The sequence below is a fragment of the Ciconia boyciana genome, chromosome 3 (assembly GCF_034638445.1).
Source record: "Ciconia boyciana chromosome 3, ASM3463844v1, whole genome shotgun sequence".
Classification (NCBI taxonomy): domain Eukaryota; kingdom Metazoa; phylum Chordata; class Aves; order Ciconiiformes; family Ciconiidae; genus Ciconia; species Ciconia boyciana.
Genome location: NC_132936.1, coordinates 85,415,302 through 85,437,254, shown reverse-complemented (window position 1 = coordinate 85,437,254; position 21,953 = coordinate 85,415,302). Strand labels below are relative to the sequence as shown.

Below are 21,953 nucleotides of genomic sequence, written 5' to 3'. Positions count from 1 at the left end.
TCCAGTCTCCAGCATAGCTACAGAAACAGTTGTCAGCCCGAGTGATAGGGTAGGGCTGTGAAGTGTGGGAGCAAGTATGCAGGACAAGGGGGCACAGGGACTCTTTAAACACGTACTGGTGCCAGAGGTCCCACACTGTGAAACTATACCCAGTCAGATGTGATACTGCATTGCTGCATCAGCACGGCACTGTGCCTTAGATAACAAATTTAGTAGAGGGGATGTGGTAAACTTAACAGGGCAGTAAGCATGTCTGGGCCAGAGCTGGCTTTGTGTTCAGCCTGTTTAGAGTAGGAGTGGAAGGCACACAAATCTATCTGCTCCTGCCCACATGGATGTAATCTAATGTGTGTTAGTAGCCATACTTGACATAGTGCAATGTCTTACAATGACAGGTTCCTCTCTGTGTCTAAGCTATGACAGTAGCAGTGGATTTTTCTCCTGTGCTTCCATCCAAGAATTTAAAATGTTTTTTTTTAATGCTAATGAATGAATTTTTGCTTCTAATACCTCAATTTTACAGATCAAGAATTCCAGAAACAGGTAATAAAAACCTGCAGCACAGCCAAGAACATCACCTTAATCTCCTGGCTTACTATGGCCTGCTGTTACATGCAGGAAGAAATATTGAGTGCATGGACAGACATCACTTTGCAGCAACTAGCTGAGAAGCTGGAAGAGGTTACTGCCTCTTGTTCCTACCTCCCTCCCAGAGGGAACTACCTATTGTCACAGAGCATCTAAGCTCATGCCAGTTGCTGTCAAGCAGAACAGCAGGGTTAGTTTAAATAGTTTTAATGGCTGATCTGAGCTATCCCAGATGCTTTTTCTTCAGGTGATATAGAAAGTGCTCAAGCACTGCTCCCTAGTCTGAGCACCCTGGCAGTAACGAGCAGCAATAAGCAGGGCAAAACGAGGGAGATGGGATGCAGAGGGCTGGCCTGCTCCTTTCAGGAGCAGATATGAGCTGATGTATCTCAGTTTAAATACTCCAGCCTTGCTTGAAGAACCTAGGTGTGAAAACATTAGTACCTTGTGCAAATTGTGATCAGAGAGAATGACCGTTCTGTCACACAAGATAGTCCTTTTGCTACACTCTTGTTTTCGGTCAGGAAGCCTCAGCGTCCCAGCATGACATGACAGAAACTACCATTCATTTGCTCCTCACTCTGTACTCTCAGTATTTCTGCACCAGCTATCAAGCAGTCTTCTGTATTCTTAATTTTCATTTCCACACATAAATTGTCTCTCCAGTACCCTCTGCTGTCCGTTCAATGCCATGTCGCTCTCAGAATAACCTTCACTACAGAGGTTTAGGGTAGTGGCATATTTTTCCATCCCACTTCATTTAATTGAGCAAAGGGCCCAGCTGCCCCTGACTGCCTGTACAACTGATGGAGGGAGTCAGGCTCCTCTGAAATGCAGTAGAGCTCTTCTGAGATCTGAAGTGCCTTTGGGAATTGCCCGTTTCGCCCCATTGATGAGATATTCCCCAAAAAAGGTCTCTGTTATGTGCCTAAAGATAGATGGTATGGATTTGGACTCAGATGACCCACCCATTTCAGTCTCAAATGAATAAAGGGTCAGTTCAAACAAATTCTCTGCCCAGAGAACACCCATTTCTTGGGATTTTGGAGTTCTAGATCTAGAAACTGAACACATTTGGTGAACGATACTTGAGGAACCAAGCAGGCTAGGTCAAACCGTTGTGGAACCAATGAATGCTGACAGATCTCTCCATTACTTCTACAGATGCCCCTACCCCACGTAATGAACCTTCCTGCTCCAGCCACAATTACAGTAAGCTCCCTGAGATCAAGGTTTGGAAGCCAGAATAAGGACATGTATAAGCCTGGAGAAATCAAAAAACAGAAAGAGAAGGCTCATAAATCAACCTAAAAAGGCCTAGCAATGTGAATAGAATATAGCTAGTGCTTCTCACCATGATACTGAGGTTACAGCCAGAGTTTTGCTCTAAGGACATGTTAGAGGCTGTTCCCAGAATGGACAGCACATCATTGAGGCTATGGAATCAAAAGCAGTTGGATATCATGCTAGCCACATCACTCCTTTGCATGGTAATGGCTATGCAAAGCATTATGCAAATATTCCATGGAGCAGCTAGTTCTAGACAGATCTTTGTCCTTTTTAAACAACTAATTGAATCTCATAGGAGGCATAGGTTCACTTGCAGTGAAAACCTGCCTTCTTTTGCTCAGTTTACAGCTATCAGCATTTCACTAGCCAACTGGATGTTTTCATTTAACTACCTGAACAACAGAACAATAACAAAGTAATAACTTTAGTAAATAACATCCCGACCCACTTTCTTCATATGTTCAGTCTCTCCCCAGCTACCATAATTTCTCCTGATCACTCCCTTAACTCTACATCTGAATTTTAGGAACACAGTTGCCATCCAGTCAGTCTCATAATAAAATGGGAGTAGGTCCCAGCCACCTGGTAGTGATGTCAGCTTTTGTCTTGTCTGAATAATATCTCCTAAAGATAAAAAAAGATCCCAGATTGGATAAAGCACACCCTAGAATCCAACCTGATTTCTAAAGGAGTTCCTTATTTTTAATAATGTATAGGAAAAACGTAATGCTCTGAAAGAAGAAATCATTATCTGAACACCCACTGAAACACAGACAATTCAATTTAACCTTGGAGATAAACTAATGTTAGAGCCCATTTATACCCCTATCCCTCTCCACCTCTTGTCCTTTCACAGATACAGGTCAGCAATCAATATTAAGGGATTTTTGAGGCACCCATATATAGAGAACAGCCCGCGCAATTTGGCCAAGGGTGTCTGTCAGACTTCTTTGCAATGTGAATGCCTAGGATCTAAGTAAGGTGCATTGTCAAGCTCTGTCACATACCTTCTGCACCAATTGACACAAGTTTCACTCCTTTGCTGGCGATATAATCCAGAGCTTTGTTGACATTAGCAATTTTATGGAAGCGCATCTTCCCTCTGTCTGGTTTCGGTAGTCTTTCCCCTGCAGAATAATAAATTTAATGTGTTATTGTTACATTCACCTGGCTACAGACACCCAAGTGATTAGAACTCAAGAGTGAATGTGCCCTGAACACTGTCTAAAAGTTAGCAGTTATTTTAACAGGTATTTTTCTGAAAGAATGTCAAATGGCTTTGAACAAAACCCTGAAGAGAAATTCAAACATTGAAACATCTGACTTAGATCTTTCTGATATAGCAGTAAAACCAGAGTAAAATCTTTATGTTTGCCCTAAACATCTGGAAGATATGTGAGTGCTTCCTGCCACTCAACTTCTGGTTCATTGCTACTGTCTGTGTTAGGGTAGCTCAATATTGAGAAGGCAGGACGTTCTCAGAGCTCATTACCCTTACCTGCTTGACTGTAAAGAGAGGCTGGACTCTATCCAGCAGATTAGCCATGGCATCCTTCCACATCTGACCAAGAACAATGGCTTTTAACAACCTCACCCAGTACAGCAGAGCAGCTAATTTCAGAGCATAGGCTGATGTGTTTAAATGAATTTATCTTTTCAAATGATCACAAAGAAGAGTAATCTCTGAAAATATGACTCTCCATTTCATGAAGAGTGATCATTTGAAGATCTTCTTTCCCCACTGAAATCTCCAGCAAAAATGTAAACTGTCTTTTACATAAAGACATCTTAAAAATCTTCTTTTTCACCTTTATTGTGTGTCTGTAACTTGAACTATTCCCTTCCCATTCAGGGGCATTCTGGGTGTACCTTGGGGACTGCCCTTCTGAATAACACATAAAATGGGTGACATAGTGAGTTTACATCAGTTAGTCAAAAGGAGTTCTTGGATGTTCCACTCTTCTGAAAAATGAGACCTTTTACTTGTGACTAAATATTGATCTAGTTTTACTTTAGGCACTGACTTTTGAAAGCATTGCTCCATCCAATAAAGTCATTAAAAGCAAAGCAAAAGTTTTATACTAAAAGTGGAATAAAATGAATTTGTAACCTAAGTGTAAAGGCTTTTTAATTGTTAGGGGCTAAAACCAGGTCCTCAATGTTTGTCGTTTGTCCAACAACACTGTGATGTCAGTGATACCGTGGTGCACTGTGATATCCTGGAGTACACAGAAACAGAAGATTTTGGAGATAAGGAAAAAGCAGAGGTTTTTTTCCCTCCCTTTTGTTTTACAGTGTGTTTCATCTCTCACTTTTCAGCCTGCTTAGAGTTTGTGTTCACTGCTTTGAATTGTTAACAATTTTTGTTCTTTTAAGAGTGTTTCAGTTAGCATGCTGTAAATGCATAGCAAACTTTATTTTAGCCAACCTGAGATAACTTCCAAGAGGAGCATCAGTTTGAGGCCGTTTCTGAAGTCCTCCTCAATGTTCTCAATCTGCGTGCCTGCTTTCCTGAGGTGGGAATTGCACCAGGCTGTAAATGTCTGTAACAGTAATTAAAAAAAATTATTACCGACAAGGTATTTTCCAAAACAACTGCTAAGCCATCTGAGTAAACACTGCATCTGAGATTTTCACTACTGCTTTAGAAATTTGGATGTCCAACTCCCATTTGTTTTATACCTGTCACTGAGTTCAAAATTCTTATCCTAGATGTTCATGAAGATGCAAAGAACTGCTTGATTAGAAGCAATAGTGCTAGATTCTGCTTGTAAATGCATCCCAAAAAAAGATCTAAACATAAAGGCAAAATTTTTCTAATAGTTATTACTACACTTAATATTTTTATGAGCACATAATTTTATGATGAGACTTATCTGTTACACATTCCTTCGGAAAAGAAGGATCGATATGGTATAAAGGAAGCTGTGTGACAGTAAAATGTAGGCAATACCAAGCACAGAAGCAAAAACTTCTACTACTTGAATTCATGCCATGATAAACAGTTCTTATGCAGGTTATCTATGCCAGGGACAAGTAACATGCATTTCTCACAGGCAGGAAGTTGTAAGAACACTCTTCAGGATGAAGTAACTGAAGAGAGAGTTTATACAGCAAGGATACCCGCAAAATTGCACCTGCTCCTACTTGTAACTACAGTGAGAAACAGAATGCCTTTTGAAAACATAGACAATTAGGATGGATTTTGAAAGTTTACAATAATTCAAGCAGAGAAGTTTCACATTCAGACCCTGCAGATATGGCCTGCCTTACCAAGGGTTTTATTTTTAAACTGTATTATATAATTTTCAGAAAACTACCACAATTTCATGAAACACACAAATGCAGATACTTAAGTTTGCAGGGCACAAATGGTCACAAAAGCAACCGTGAGCATTTCTCTCTCCATGGAGAATAACCACGTCTGCTTTTACTTGCAGAGATGAAAAGCAGAACTAACTCTATTGATGTACAGAGGTCATATAGACATTACCTTTTGTATGAATGAAATCAAAACACGGGCTACTATAAAATTTAGTAGTTAAAATTAGTCTATTTTCAAATATCCATTAATTCTCAGCCTTCTGACAAATTCTCCTTGCTTTTCAGTGTCTGTTAAAATATATAAAGCAAGTTTGTATTTACTAGGTATTTCAACAGTTATTTAACTCTAGGTATATAACAAGGCCATACATTTTGGTAAGTTAGACTTCAGCTACTTAAAACTGTCAGATATTGGGAATTCCCCTTCTTTTGCTATTTCAAATTACCATAGTTTTTCAAACATTTAATGTAAACAGTTTAAAAAATAAAATATATCCTAAATCCCCATTATCAATATTAAATTTTCGTTGGCCTTCTTTTTTCTTGCCTGTTTTTTTTTGACTATTTGATTCCTGATCTCTCAGAAACAGAATAAGAAAGGCCAGTAGATGAAGGCAAAAACTTTCCCTGGAACTGAATCTTGTAAATTCTAGACAGATTTCATACCTTAAGAAGACATGGATTGAATTTTCAAAAATGGTCTATTCTTAAAAATGCAACTTTCTGTTAAAGAGTAACATTTTGATTGTTGTTGGGTTTGACTCAATTTATGTGAAGAATTTATGCACAGCTTGCTGGGCTCTTTTCTCAGAGCTCCTACAGTGACAAGGAGCAGCCTGCTAAACTTTAGTTTTATCAACTTCTCCTTTCCAATTGAAAGGAAGAAGCAAGAAGTGCTATGGATATGGGGGAGCTGTGCAGCAAAATCCCTTATTCTAGATACCCAGAGAAAGGAGAAAGAAGACAGTATTGGAAGTGGTTCTGCGCATGGGTCCTGTTGACCTGCAGAGGATGACTTGCAGGTAGAGGCATAAGAAAGGCGTTCTGTGTGCAGGTGGAGATAAGTAGGGCTGCAGCTGAAGCATCTCTGCAAATACATCTATTTTAATAAATGGATGTTAGCTTGAAAAGCAGTCATTCAGGAAGGTAAAACTTTTCTCATTTTAAGGTAACTAGCTTTACTGAGCTCATGGGAGACCTGAAACCAGAGTGTATCAAACATCACAACAGAGATACTAGGCACCTCTACCCTCAGGGCTCAACATGATGGAGTCTTAGGATGGTATTTAGTTTGGATCATTATAGGGTTAGGATCTAGTTTATAAGACTAATTTGTCTGCCTCAAGCAGTATCTTGTTCTAGGGTTATGTACCTAAAAAGGCTTAGCACCCCATTAAGTCATTTGCAAATACTAAAAATTATAACAAGCATCCTTGGAAGGAACAATATTATGGTAATACAGAAAAAACAGCTGAAAGCACGCGAGGGTGAATGCACATGAACCTTGCATAGCAATTTGGCAATAAATATTAGAAAGCTGAACCAGTAAATGAATGAGCCTTTCATGAATTAAGTAATGGATGTGTGCTTATCTGCAGATGCTATTGCAGTTTGTAGAATTTTTCCAAGCACACCATGCTAAACTCAAAGAGGAATTTGGAGAAAAACCTCAGCCATTTCCATCTCTTCTTTTAGACATTTATGGTGAATGTTCTGATCTTGTACCACTCAAGTAAATGAGTTTTCCCCATTTTTCATTTAATTAAGAGTTTAATGACAGTGACCCCACCAGTCAAGCAGTCTTAAAATACGAATCTGATTCCTACTGTGAAGAAAGTTACTTCTCACTTAGTTTCTTAAGAAGAAATGGAACCTGGCACTTCGTAGCTCATATATGCATATATAAATATATATATATAAAAGCAAATTATAATTTTGTCCGCCTCTAATCTCACTGAGGTCCTCTACTTCACCTCTACAACAGCTGATTCAACTTACTCGATGCACTCAACTTACACTGATAGACACAAAACATAAGTTTTATCCAAAGATCCCAAAGTTTTCAAATAATTTGTCTCTCTTGAAATTTGTTAGTTTCTCTTGAAAACAGACATTTTTATGGCACTGATTTTGCTGAGAGACAAACTCTCTTCTCAATCTTGTTTGTTTTAAGAAGACACTAAGCAGCCAATGTTGCTATGATATAAACAAGGAAAAGATGCTATTACTGCTGACTCAAGCTGTTTTCAATAAATAGTTTTATGACAGTCACTGTTTTTATGGGCTGCCTTTTTATATCTGTAGGTTATTTAAGATTCTTTCCAGTAGTATTGGGGTTTGTCGTCAACATTGTAGTATTCTGAAGGATAAACTTGGAATTACCTACAAAGCCTCCATTCATGAGATAACAAGTTCTGCTGAAGCACTCTACTGTGCAGGGATTCTTTATTTAGACTATCTGTACCTAGATAGTTTAGATTATCTTCTTTATCTAGAATAAGAGATTTAGATCTTTTATCGAAACTACAGTTTCTCAGAGCTTTCTGTTTTCCCAGTGCACCAGGTCATGAAATGGTGCTATCCCCTTATGACAGTTGTCTTGTGCCTCATGGAAAGGGTCTCTGCAGTACATTATAGCAGACTCTCAACATGTGGCTTCATAGCCTGGTGCCTTCCAAACTGGCTTATTTTCCTAGGACTAAACATGGTTATAGGAATGCTACTTAAGGAAGTGTTTACTATGGTTCAGTGATGCAATCCATAAGTGACTGTATTAAAGCTACTGCAAAACTTAGCTCGCAAATTTTAAGTTTCCACAATCCACATTTGATTTAACCCTTGTCCTTCTATTCTTATTGTGATACCACTTGTTCTCACTGCTTTGGCTTTAACTAAGAGTTCTATTCATAGTTATTAAGAAACAATTCAAAGCACGTTTATGTCCTGGAGATCAAGATACAGCCAGCATATAGTACCCTGCAAATTTGTAATCCACTGGGATTTAAAAGCTATTAAATGACTTAGACAAAGCAAATTCCTTTTTCTGCTGAGCTGTACAGCACATTTCAGAGTATCAGATTGCCCAGAGAAACAAGGCAAGACTAAAGGCACCAAGCGAATACCAGGAGGGATACAAATAAGTGCCTAGAAAGCTAGACATTTCTTTTTAGAATTTATTTAACGTAGGTGGCTCTACAAATTTAAAAAATAAATAAATAAAAATTTATTCTTTTCAAAGTTGTTACTACAAAAGAAACTTTGCTGACATTCTTAGATGAGAGACCACAGAAGAGGGCATGCAGGGCAGGAAGCCAAACAATTTGCAGTCCTACAGGTAAACGTTCTCTTAATGCACTATCAATTGTCTACTGATGTCACAGGCCTATTTTGGAAAAGCTAACTCCAGAAAAGGGAGTGCAGTTTATGTTCTATGCCCATTTAGCCTCATTGTGAAGATTGCCAATAGCATATTCTCCATAATTTGGATTCATAGATCTGTGATGGCAAAGTGTGTACCTGTGAAAAAAAAACCTTACCTGGTAATTTACTCAGGCCACTTAATTTTACAAGCCCTTGACAAGTAGAATTGCAACCAAGGGGCAGAAAAAGGAGACATCCCTAATCAATTATCAATCAACTGCAGCTAATGCCAAAAAATAATAGGGTATGCCTGCTCTGTGCAAATATTTTTACACATGCGCAATGAAGGACATGCTTTGATGGAAAAAGTGGTATCTCTCAGAGCTGAATTGTCCTACACTCCTGAGAAAGTTCGCATGTCCTTTTTATGTGAGTGTAATGATAACTTACTTTTGATAGTGCTTCAAAGCCAGAAAACTATATATAGTGCTATAATAAAATTATATAAAGTGCTATAATAACAAGTTTCATATGTGCATATGATAACAGGGATAAAGAGAATTGAGAAAGCACCAGTTACCACCCTCTCCAATGCTGTTACCCATCGGTGGGTCACAAGACAACTTGTTCCACCTGCTGAAGATACAGGGTAAATTTCTAGTTTCGCACTGACAGTGAGTCCAAAATGTACATCACCAAAACAGCAGCATAACTTGCATGGGGACATGTACAGGGGATACACTCCACAACTACAGGAAGGTTTATTTACTTGTACTCAGAACTGATATTGAGAAGTGGATCCAGCCCAATAAAGGATTGGAGACCCATATCCTATTTAGTATGTATATCTCATAACAAAGATTTAGACTGCCTTTCACTCTCTCCAACTCAAATCCATTTCTGTCTGCTATAATATTTATAGGTTTTAAAAACTAATATTGATTTTAAAAGGCATGTGTCTGCTTGTCTGTACCCCTACCAGAAAGACTACTGACCCACAAGTCATTTGTTTGAGTTTCTAGCCTTTTTGTAACATTTATATAAGAAAATACAGACAAAATCCAGTTTTAACCAATGAGTTATGAAAAATATTGCATTAATAGGAAACTTAATACTTCCTGTGTCTGCTAAGTAAAGCAGAAGCACAACTCATTTCAAGTGGACCTTAAATTCTAATACCCAGAGCACGAGAACACACCTGAAGAAAATTAACTTCAAATATAGACATTCAACATATTTGTTTATATACATATGTGTTATTTATCCCTAATTATCTCAGTCTGATAGAGTTGTTTCTTAAAACCCTGCTTTATAGCCCTTCTTCTAAAGTATGTTTCTTCTCTACTTGTGCTAGCTGAGGGTCTTCATTACTTCTAGGCTAAATGGGATGCAGTGATTCACTCTGTAGTTATATGGAACATTACTGGGCTCTGAGCACATGGCAAGGGTGTTACAGAAAGAGCTCTGCCAGAACATTCCCACTAGGCCAGACTGAGGTTTCCCCTTGAAGAATTTCCCATCTGTCTGTTATCCATGTTTTAAAATATAAGCTGTGAACCTGCAACATGATCTCCTAGCTCCTGTGTCCATGTAGTGTTCTAATGACTGCCGGATCAGGGCTTTTCTCTGGGCTTGGGATACAGTCTGTGTTGGCCCTCTTTCTCTTAACTATTTAATTCTGCTCCCAAAAGAAGGGGCATGAAGGTGAAACACAGCAGAAAACTGCACAGCCTTTATAAACTACCTTGATGTGAACCAATGACTGCACATGGCATCTTTTAGATGTTCCTAGAACATCTAGATCAGCTGTACTTTTAGTATATTAGGCGCATGCGTATATTTTTATTAATTGAAAATAAATAAAATCTTACATCTTACTTGTTGCTTTGAATTATTATTAACTGTCCCCTTGCTCTTATTTCCCCTTGCAGTGGAAGCCTAAATGCATTAGTACATGTTAGTAAAACAACTAGAGTAACTATAACAGGAGAGGTGGTTCACCAGTACAACTCAATCATGCCAAAACACTTCATAGGCAAAGTGGGATTTTAACACTAAACACACCAGAGCACAGCAACAACTCAAATGAAGCACAGTGAAAGCATAGTGAAGGATGCCATGAAGGCTGAGGTAGGGGAAACGTTTAGCGTGTTCCAAAAGGTCATTAAAAGGAAACCCTCAAATCACAGGCAGTATGCCAAAGCCAAATTCCTGGGAACAACAGAAAGGATAGCATAGAACTGTCTCACAAAGGAAGTTAGCAGAAGCTCCATCACAAGGTCCCCAAATCCAAAGTTGGGGAAAGCCCTCCCTGCTCCAGCACATCCATCCATATAGCTGAACAGATGGTGTCAGAGATGATATGCTAGCATACTCCGCACTGTCAGCAGATCTGCTCTAGTAACTAAGGGAACTTCACCCCAGTTCCTTAATTTTATCATTCACAGGAAACGTCACCAAAGGGATGCATTCACCACACAGGACATTGCACATGTCTTGCCGGCATTCTGCATTTTGCTTGCATGGAAGAGCCTGGGGAGACCTCAGTCCTTACAAAGCAGGTGGCCTAATCCTATGTGAGTCTAGGGTTTCCTGTAAAACATGCAACCCCCTCCCAGCACTGAATAATTGCACGTCTGTTTTACAGTGCTCACTATTAACAAAAAAATCAGAGCATTTAAATATCTCTTCAAGAATAATTTGGCAAGGCTGAACCCTGAGAAATGTCAAGAAGATTATTGAGCCTTTTGTTACAAAGTGAGTGACATTAGTTCTTTCTTTCAGAGGAGACAACAGAGAAAGGTTATGTTGTCCCATTGGTCTAAAATGGAAGAAAACTCAGGATGCAGCAAGATGTATGGGAAATTCAGTATGGGTCACTGCATGCACTGTCCTCACCTCAGCCTTTTTCTCTTAAGAGAAGAACAGGAAGGAAAGGAAGGAAAATAAGAGGTTTCACAAGGTCTTTGGAGGGGTTAAAACAGTTAAAATATTGCAAAGTTTATTAGGAACAGGCAGATAATATCTTTATTGGATCACCCAAGATAGCTGGAAATGACAGAGAAGTTTTCAGGCACATAAGCCCATCTTTACATGTAAGAGAGAAGCATCAGTCTTAAGCATGAAAATTTAGGTAAGTCTCCAGACAACTCAGGACTTTGATGGACCATCGATATAATGCTACAACAGCTCTATTCCCTGAAGGAAGCTCCTTCTTTTTTCTTTACTGTTGATGACACCCATTTATGAAAGTTTTATAGCAGCAGGCATCTCTAGGATTCAAATGTGTGAATTCTCAAAATACATGTAGTGCCATAGGGTTGTCCGCTTGTGTATTTTTATCAGTTTAAAATAATTCTGCCTATTTTAAATGCATTTTCAATCAGAAACATTGCTATTTTAGAAGTAGGAGCATGTGCAATGTTTAAAATCCCATTTGAAACTAAAAAGTGTTCAGGATCTATAGCACAATTCTGGTCTAAATGTACTTTTCATTTTTGGAATTTCAAGAATCACTCAAATAAGAGAACCCTGCTCAGAAAAATAATGCAGAAATAAAAGAGGCAAGAGTCCAATGAAAATCTTTAGTAAAAGCATGGGCATGGTTTTACCTTGCATTATAAAAACTGCAAGATATCTTTGCCCATTCTTATCTTTACAATATAACTGCAACCTACCCAATTTGTTAAGGTGAAGGAATTAGAAAGACAAAGGAACTGTCAGGAAAAAAAAACCTACTGTCTACTTCTGGTGTTCTTTTAATTCTGAATATTTTTTAACACATTCCTATCACTAAGCAGACCAGAGCGGTCTGTGGTAAATTTACATGGGATAAATTTAATAATAAAGGGAGAAACACAGTCTTATAGGTGATAAAAGTTTTGGCCTATTTTATTTACGCAGAAGTGGGAAACTTCACTAGACAAGTAGCATCAACTTTTGCAGAATCCAATCTTATATTTAAAAAATTAAAATTCCAAGGACAGGCAAGCAAAAACTTATGTTGTGCTACCTTTCTAAGCCTGCATTTAGGTACATGCATACCCTCCCCTCATGATTTTGCCTATCTAAACTCTAGCTATTCGTCCTAGTTCCACTAGTTAAGCTAGAGTATTTTAAAGGTCCCCCCACCAGGAATCTACAGAAGCAGATCTCTTTATGTCACGTACCTAAGCTGGTTGCAACAGTGGAGAGCTATTTATCTAAGAGGAAAACTAAACACAAAAGCATATAAGAAAAAAAAAAGAGTGTTTAGCAAGTCAGAGAGTTTATTCCTACTAATGGCGAGTAATGGCTCACTATTAAGCGGAAGGGCTTATTAGGTATACTTCTGGAGGAATCTGCCCTGAACCATTTCCTGTACTACACTTTACTTACTAATTTAGATGACAGAACAGAGTGTATGCTTATAACATTTCAATATGACAGCAAAATGATGGGTCTGTAAGCATGTTTCATGACAGAGCTACAATTCAAACTAATCTTGCCAAATCAGTGAAATAACTTGAAGAAAGCTGGATGCAGATGAGCAAGAAGTCTGAAGTACTGCCCTCCTCCAGTAATAAATAACTGCAAAAACACAAGATGGAGAACTACTGGCAGGGCAGTAGTGCTGAAGAAGTGGATCACAACCTAACCTGATTAAAAAATGTTGTGCTGTTATAAAAGGCAAATACAATACTGAATGTCTAAGCAGAAGAATGGTGTATCAATATCTGAAGTATTTCTTCCAATCTCCTCAGTGCTGGAAACAGATTAGCTGTAATACTGTCCCCTCTTTTGGGCATAAAATCCAAGAAGAATATGGACCAGTTGGAGAGAATCGACGAAACAGCCATGAAAAGAATAAAATTTTAGAAAACATCTATGAAAAATATAGAACCATTGGGTGGGTTTAATCATGAGAATTTTGAAAAGAGAGTAATACTTGTCTCAACCATTTAAGAAGTCACAACAGAGAAGAGAATAAATCAGTTCTCTGTATTCACTGAAGGTAGAGCTTAAGACAAATAGTCATGAGCTTAAACAACAACGAGGAAGATTTAGATTAATTTTTAACTCTAGAAGCAGTGAAGCACTGGAAGAGATTGGCTGGGTATATGTGGAATCCTTCTTCTTGGACATCATCAACAACAAGTTGGATAAATGTGCTGAGAACAGCATGAGCATATTTGCTTCTGCCCAAAAGTAGGGGAATGGACTAAACGCTTTCCCAGATTCTCCCAGTCATACTTTCTATGATGTTCATGGAAGATTCCCATCCTAATTGACATCTACACTGCAGCCTTGAAATGGGAGAATAGGCAGGAAGACCCTTTTTCCTTCCAGATTCTGTGGCTGGGAAGCCCTAAAACTTAGCTGTATATTTCATCCAAAGACTACAAAATAAGAAGTCATTCAGCAGAAAACAGCTCCCTTTTAGGAATCCAAGCACTTGGCATGCAACAGATAGCTGTAAATTTTGTTTCTGTCAGGGTGTTCTTTCTGTGGTGATCCCCATTTCCCTCTCCTACTTTCAAATTACCCCCTAATTTCCCTTAGCAAAAATAAATATAATATTGGAGGAGATTTGTCAGGGATATTGGGGAAAATAAAGTAGAAGGGTGAAGACAGAGAATAATAAAGAAACAAAGCTGAAGAAATGTAACAGGACAGAGGGAAAGAAGATTCAAAGTCAATAGGCAGAATAGTGTTCACGGAAAGTTAAACATAAACCAAATTAAAATGGAAGTGGATTCAATGATCCATTCTATGGGTACATACATTTCCCGAGGTCTGTAGTATGACCCTGGAGAAGAAATCCTGACACTTGTGCATTCTCCCCAACTTTGTGACAGTCTTTAAGTAATTTAAGACAGGAATTTTAAAAATGTTTTTATTGTCCTAAAGGCTGAGCATTTTATGACCCATGATTCCTCATATGGGACTATAAGCCTTTTAACGACAATAGGAGCACGTTAGCCATAGCGGATTACTTTTAAGTGTCCCACTTCTGTATTCAAGGATAATGACAATAATATACCCTCCATATCCCACAGCACTATTGTGGGGGAAAATTCAGTGATGCTTTTGAGGTGCTCAAACACTATCCTGTAAAAAAGCCCAATAAAGAAATAGTAGCATGAAAGATTAGAAAGCTGACAGAACTATAAATACCTTGTAAATAACAAACTGTAAAATTAATCAAAAAGAGAAGCTACTGTGAACAGATGGAAAACAACACATAAGAATTACCAACACCTTCAGCATCTGTTCTCAGTCATCCAAAGTTAATTCTACATTTAAAAATCAAAGCTAGCTGTTTAGCATACACCAGTTACTTACTACTGTAAATCTAGTTGCATACTAGTTATCCTTCCCTCCTTAAACTCTTACTGAATTATGAAATGTGCCAGCCACTTAGGTATGGAGAAAGAAGTCACTCAGGGAACTGTTAAGAATAGCAATGACTGTGAGTAACCCCACAGATGCAATCTGAGAAAGCATTTTCCCATACAGAAATTGTTTTAGCTTTCACCTCTAGGACTAAAAGTCACTGTCCCTACCTCTCACTAATAAGGTCAGTTTTGGGCACCTCCAATGAAGTTGCCATTTCTGGTGGTTTAAATGATGGGGACACCTGTCCCCCCAAGAGCTAAACTGAGAGTATAACTCACCTCAAAGACATTACCAAACAGCCTGCATGTGCTAGCAACCTTGTCACTCATTCACCTGGCCTGGGTTCAAAACCCTGACCTAAAAGTGAAAGGTTCCCCCCAGCCACACATTCCCAACCAATAAATTAAAAGTCCATCTTCAGTACAAGGTTATCTTTCATCATGAGTTGGGGTGTAAGAGCGATTAGATTATTCCACTCAGAAGGCTTTGCAATACTGAGTCTTTTAATTAATATTGTCACCACCTTGCTAAGCAGTGACAAAGGTCAGGGTTTTGCAAGTCAGCTTTCTCTTGGATGTGAATGACTATTTTTGCAGTATAGTTTGTTTATTCGCATCATATGCACGAATCCTTAAAAGAAGATGGTCACAAACAGCATCCAGGCAATACTCTTTGAGAACCCTTTGTCCAAATGGCAATGTCTGGCTGTCTTACAGCAGCCCTGGATAATTCATTCTAGCTAGATGGAGTAATGGGGAACAATCCCTTGCTGTTTGCAATGGTCTTACCTCTTCATTTTCTCTCCTATTTCAGTAACAATGTGCATGACATCATTTACAGTTATACACTACCTTTCTGATGACTCTACTCTCTTTGCCTTTTATGTAAAACAACAGGTATGTTAATACCTTATCATAGCAGAATTAATACCTCTGAATTTTTTGGATTACATGCTATTATTCAATGCATTAAAATGCTGAAGATACAAGATTAGCACTACAGAATGGTAAACAAATGGTATAATCTGTGAAGTAAACATAAAGTTCTCAAATTACTAACAAATTTCTGAGTTATAATAGCCCCCATATTAAATTGCTTTCTCTAATGAGAGTGAAAAGACAGACAGTGAGTAAAGACTCAGCATTTGAGTCCTTGCTCTTCCACGGCTTTTTGTACAACTTCTTTCAAGTAGTAAAACTTCTTTACACATCTGTCCAAAATCTTTACCCCACAGTAGAGGTGAAATGTAAATATGCCCCATGGACTGAGAGTTCTAAATGCAGAATTAGGAGGGCTCTGTTCATCTCTAAAATTGAATGATTGTGCAGTATTTTACAGTCTCACATACGTTTTGCAAATATAAAATGCTGTAGCACATGAAAGAACTTTTATTTCACAAGCCTCAAAAAACAAATATTGGTGATAAAAGTATCCGTGAATCAACCATATTCAGAACACAGTTCTTAAATGGGAGTAAAGCTTTAAAAACATAACAAAAACAAACAAAAAAGGGACTAATGGAACAATACAAATTTTGCATAATGTATTTTTCGTCAATGGCTTTTGTTTTCTTTTATTTTCAGATGTTGATTTTGTATTTCCCTCGAAGGAAAAGTTTACGGACTTGTTGATCTCTTTCAATAGGCCATATTGTTTCTAGCATTTAATAATTTAACTATTAACAGATCATGGTAGATTTTTTTTTTTTTACATGCAACACTGCCAAATTTTGCCCTTCAAAATGTCTCGTACTGAAATCTGCAGAAATAGAGAAGCATCGCCCACAAGGACCTGTGCCTTTTTGATAGAGACACAGTACTCCCACACAGCATGACTGGGAGTGTACAACATCCAGACTGAACCTCTGAGGACTGCCAACTATTTGCATGGCACAACAGTATTTTCCTCTAATAGGGTAACCTAACTTTAGAGCATACTAACCAAATATTCTCTGTTCCAATACACTGCACATTGCAGAGCTTGAATTTATACTATAAAAACAAGTAATTCTGACATTGCAACCCGAAGTAGTATGGCTATAGCAACTAATATCTTACACAGCATTCCTGATCACTTTACACCACAAAACTTTACAGCACATACCTACAAATAAATCAGTTCACACCCAGTTGTCAGAGCATTAAAATAGATTTGCCACTACACTGCACAAAGTTGAGTGCAGCAAAGAAATGTTGTACACATTTTTATAAAAGCTTTAATGGACTCTATCACCCATGCAATAAAGACTGCATCTTTGCATTTATATAGAAATATATATTCATAAGTGCTGTCCAAAAGATACCTCTCCCCAGCCAATCAGGTAGGACACTAGGGACGTAAGCAGAGAGCTTGCAGAGCGTGAAGTGTGTAGGTTCTGTTAAAAACTCCAATGTACTGATACATGCTCCCAAACATCTCTCTCTCATGCACCCTCTCTCTCTCTTGCTCTCTACAAGTTTTTAGATACAGATCTCGGGTGAACAAAATCAAGACAACTCCTGATACTTTTGAAGGCATACTCAATTAATGGAACAGTGAGCTATTTGCATTCTGGTGCTTTCTGGATCACTTTTGAGCAAAGTGATATTTGAGAGGTCTCACTGTAAGCACTAGTTAGACAAAGAGCTATATTTAAGGCACACTTTTTGGATCTAACTACTGAAAAACTAAGAAACACAAGGATGGAAAAGGTATTTAGTATGTCATGGGACCAAAATATCCAATGAAAAGTTGAACTATTATAGGGTCAAAAGAAATTCACTCATTTCTACATGGCTCAGGAGTTAATTCTGGAGCACCACCTTCCATGCTCAGCTTTTCTACTTCACGAGAGTATCAACAAACTAGAAGGCATCTTCAGAAAAGAATTCACAGTAAAAATGCCAACAGGTTTGGAGGGAACTGTTTCAGCAACAATAAAAGGTTTGAGACCAGCCATTTTTCTAGTTTTTCTCTCCCTCTATATTCTTTTCCAACTTGCCACTTCTTCACTATCACAGAACAAAAGCATAATCTCTGTTACATTTGACTCTCCCTGTGGAGAGTTAAAAACAAAATATAGGTAATCCAAAAAGGGTCTTGAATACTATGGTGGATCCACAAGGGACAAATCTGCAGGTGTGCTTTAAAGGTGAAGCCTATGCCCTTTATACTGCCTGGGGCTTTCTCTCAAGTATATTAAACAAAGAACATGCATTACCACTACCCTATCAGTGCCAAATGAACCTTCTTTTAAGGAGATCGTATCTCCTGTTCTCCTTTCCAGTCTCGGGTCCTTCTTCCACCAGCTGTGCCCTACAGTGCTTCCTCCTGGTTTCCCAAGAGCTCCTGAACTATCACAGATAGTGCTGGCTAACATTTTTGTTTCAGCAGATACATATTTAAATGACCAAATACTATTTAGGATGAGATGAAAGAAACATTCACACATTATAGTATGGAAGGAACTAAAGGCATGCCCTCTGGAAATAGAAGGATTAATTAAAGTAGGCTAATCCAGGATTTAGTTGACTGGATTTCCAAATGTCTTTCCCTTGCTTTCTCTGTTGATTTTCTTCACCATGCTATCTTTATCCAGTAATTATCTACTACATTGCCAGGTGAGTAAGTAAATCCATTATAAATTGGTCAATACAGTCAATCAGAGTGGGATAAAAGTATGTTCCTATCCAATTTATCAACATTCTTTAAAACACTTCCAAAATCAGAAAAGCATGTCTTCTGACTGATAAAGCTAAAACAGATTTTGAAAGTTCTTTCGATTCCACACACACATCTTTTAAGTCCCTGACACCAATAAATGATGGGAAAAGTATGTCAATAGTCAGACCCCAAGATACTTACACAGTAAATGTCGTCTTTGCACTCTGTTATGTAGTACATTTGAAGATCAACAAATCTGGTTTCACTTGTAACCTAAACTGAGGTTTCAGTTGAGATTCTTATAGAGGAAGGAAAACCTCATGCATTAAATCCCAATTATGCAACAAAAAGCTCCTCTGTGGCATCTATGCCAGGTTACTCAATGAAATATTTCTCAGTGCACAAAGCATATAATCTGTCCATTACTATCGTAACTGATGATAAAAAAAAAAATTCCATTTTGATTTCATGCTTGTTTTAAGAATCTGGTTTTTTGAAGAATTTGCTAGCTTCTGCTGTTAAAGATACTACTTTAACGTATTGGGTTGATTTTTTTAAGCTCTTTTTTTTTTTTTTATGAGGCATTAGCTATAGATTAACATTTTCTAAAACATTTAAAATATTCTGTAAGCCAGCAGACTTTCAGAAAAATTCCGGAGTTCCTAAATAATTTTTAGTGAGGGTCACGTTCCTAAATTACTGAGCTTTTCTTAAAAACAGAAAAAAAAGCAAAACATTACTTGGGATCTTTGGATGGCTTGACTATATATGAATATGAAATTTAACTAAGTAACATGTTCTCAAGCACTTAGCTTAGATGGGTAAATAACAAACAATGATGGCTGTAACTGCTGAAAGCATAAACACCTATGTTTTAGACAGTACAGTGTTTGTGATAAGCAAACTGCTTTGTCAATTAAACACACAGTTCTTTGTTTATAGCATATCTGTTCTTAACAGGAGCCGTGCTGGGGCCTGCGCTTGGTCATGGAAATGAAAGCCATAGACAAAAGGAAAGCAAGCAAACTTCAGCCTCATGTATGGTGTTTTGTTTGTGTTTTAATATTAATGCCAGATGGATGATAAGTGCGTTATACATAATATGTACATGTACAGATATAGCTGCTTGTGCGGCTGCACTGCAGACTACATTACTGAAATTACTTGGGATTAAGAAGTGGTAGGAATAGGGAGGGTTGCTTCAAATTTCTTCAATGATCTGGTATATAGCAGAAGATTATTGTATCAGCAAATGAAGGGGACTGGAAGTCTATGGATAGGAGTAGAGTCAAAGGTGGTCAGCTGCTCTGCCAAAGAAAACGCGTGGTGGAACTACACTCCAGAGTACAGCTGGAGATGAACTTGGACTATAGAGGTCCTCCATAGCCTAAAGAAATAGGCTAGGAAATTCACCTATTCCCCTAGGTGAAATAATACCTCAGAGCTGCACAATCATTTATGTATTTTTTTATTTGTATTTAGTGCAGCTGGGTACCAGTTTTCTTCTTATTAAAGAGTGCAATGTCTGAAGTCTTGCAGCAGTGAAAAGCTACACTGGTGCCAAAATTAAACATAAAACGGAGTTAAAAAAAAATATCACTTAATGCTAGATGGTGAAGCCTTTCTGTGAGTGCCAAAATAGCAGGCTGATTTTCAGAGGTGCAAAATAGACAGAAGTTCCTCCTGACGTCAGTGGAAATGCCTGGGTGTTCAACGCCTATAAAAAATATGAGCATTTCCTTAGACACTTAAGGAATAATCACAGATGCTAATTTTAGACTAGGGTAGTCACCTTCTGCGGACTCCTGCTATGGTAGTGGGGGTGAGCAAGGCTTTTCTAGGGGGCAGTTCAGAGTAGAGGCCATCTGCTCTAAATTAGGTTCTGCTAGTTATCAAAGTAAGGGATAGCTGGACTGATTTTGTGTACAGGTTTTTGAAGAGAAATAAGAACAAGCATCAGATTTCAAGTTGAAGGGATTCGGACAGTTAAGAGCAGTTGGGAGGAAGCATTTGAAGTAAATGGAAAATCTTACTCATACCAAGTACAGTAAACACCTTCATCTGTAAAGCCAGCACATAGGTATTACAACCACTATTTTGGAGATGAAGAGATGGACAAAGTGATATGTCCTTATAACTCAAAAGCAGGGAAAACTGGGACCAGACATAGGAGCAGCAGCGCCCATTCTTGCACTTAGGACACAAATTCAGAACTAATTTTCTCACCTGTGTGCCCACATGGAAATTTAAGGTCCAAATATAGAAACTAACTAAACATTAGCCAAACAACTGTCAGCTTCTGCTTCCCTGGACAGGCCTTCTAAAGAATGAAGTGTATTTCTACAAGCTACCATTTCAAGTGGGACACCTTCCTAAAAGGAGAACATTGCCTTTCAAAGTCTTCTACCTCTATCTCTGCAGATACTCTGTTCCTGCAGAGCAGTAACACCTGCCCTGTAATCCTTTCACACCAGTAGTTTGAGGATTACTAGGACCATGCTATCTTGATCTGTATTGAAGAGTTACTTGTACTGCCAGCAGGAAGAGCTATTATAGAATATGTACAGAAACAGTCACAGAGGGTGATCATAACATTGTGTTTGCTGGTTAAATGATGTGGAAAGAGACATGTTCTATCTTTAAATACATGCCCAATTTTATCAGGTAGAAAAAGAGCATTGTATAGCACCTGTATAGTTATGATCAGCTTTATGCATCAAGTCTCTCAACATGAGGCATATTTAAAACCAACAAATCCAGTGATATTATAAGAACAAATGTCACACACCCTTATCACAGCATTTTATGAAATTATGTTCTTCAAACACTGAAGACTTGAAAATCACCCCAAACTACTAGGAATGAAATTTAATTTAGGAGGAAATAGAGTGCTCGATGTGAATACATTCTGCTTCTGCTATCAGCTGAGAGTAAAGAATGCATAGCCATAAAAGACATATTCACTCAGAGTCAGCAACCTTTCACTGCTCGCAGTAGAGGAATACCACATCAGTTACACATTGTTTATCCTGACAATTAGGGCTCAGAAGAAATTCTGCTTGGCAGTAAAGCCATCCAAAACAACTCAACTTTGCCAACTGTGTAAGCATTTTCATATCTGTTTGTTTGCAAGGATATAAAATAACACGCAGGAGGGACGTCTTTTGACTTGGGACAAAGCTAAGCAGCACAAATTCCCATCTAATTCTGTTTCACTGACATGCTTCTTCCTGCATCAAGTCCACCTGCATTCCAGATACAAATCCAATGCATTTTTCTGTAAGCAGGCTCTGCAGTACAACTTCTAAAATACTACCAATATCTATATCATATTCACCATTCACAACTAAAGAAAATCCTAATGCTCAGTC

The 21,953-nt window shown here is 38.1% G+C and overlaps 1 protein-coding gene across 5 annotated transcripts in view; it reads right to left on the bottom strand.

The window, feature by feature from the left end:
- ACTN2 (actinin alpha 2) overlaps positions 1-21,953 on the bottom strand; it is an 86,503-nt gene that overhangs the window by 40,555 nt on the left and 23,995 nt on the right. For all 5 annotated transcript variants that reach the window (XM_072856430.1, XM_072856432.1, XM_072856431.1 and 2 more), the window contains exons 2-3: positions 4,307-4,421; positions 2,886-3,005 (exon numbers count right to left, since the gene is read on the bottom strand). In XM_072856430.1, coding sequence (XP_072712531.1) covers positions 2,886-3,005; positions 4,307-4,331 — 145 coding nt within the window. In that variant the 5' untranslated portion in view covers positions 4,332-4,421. The remainder of the gene's footprint in view (positions 1-2,885; positions 3,006-4,306; positions 4,422-21,953) is intronic.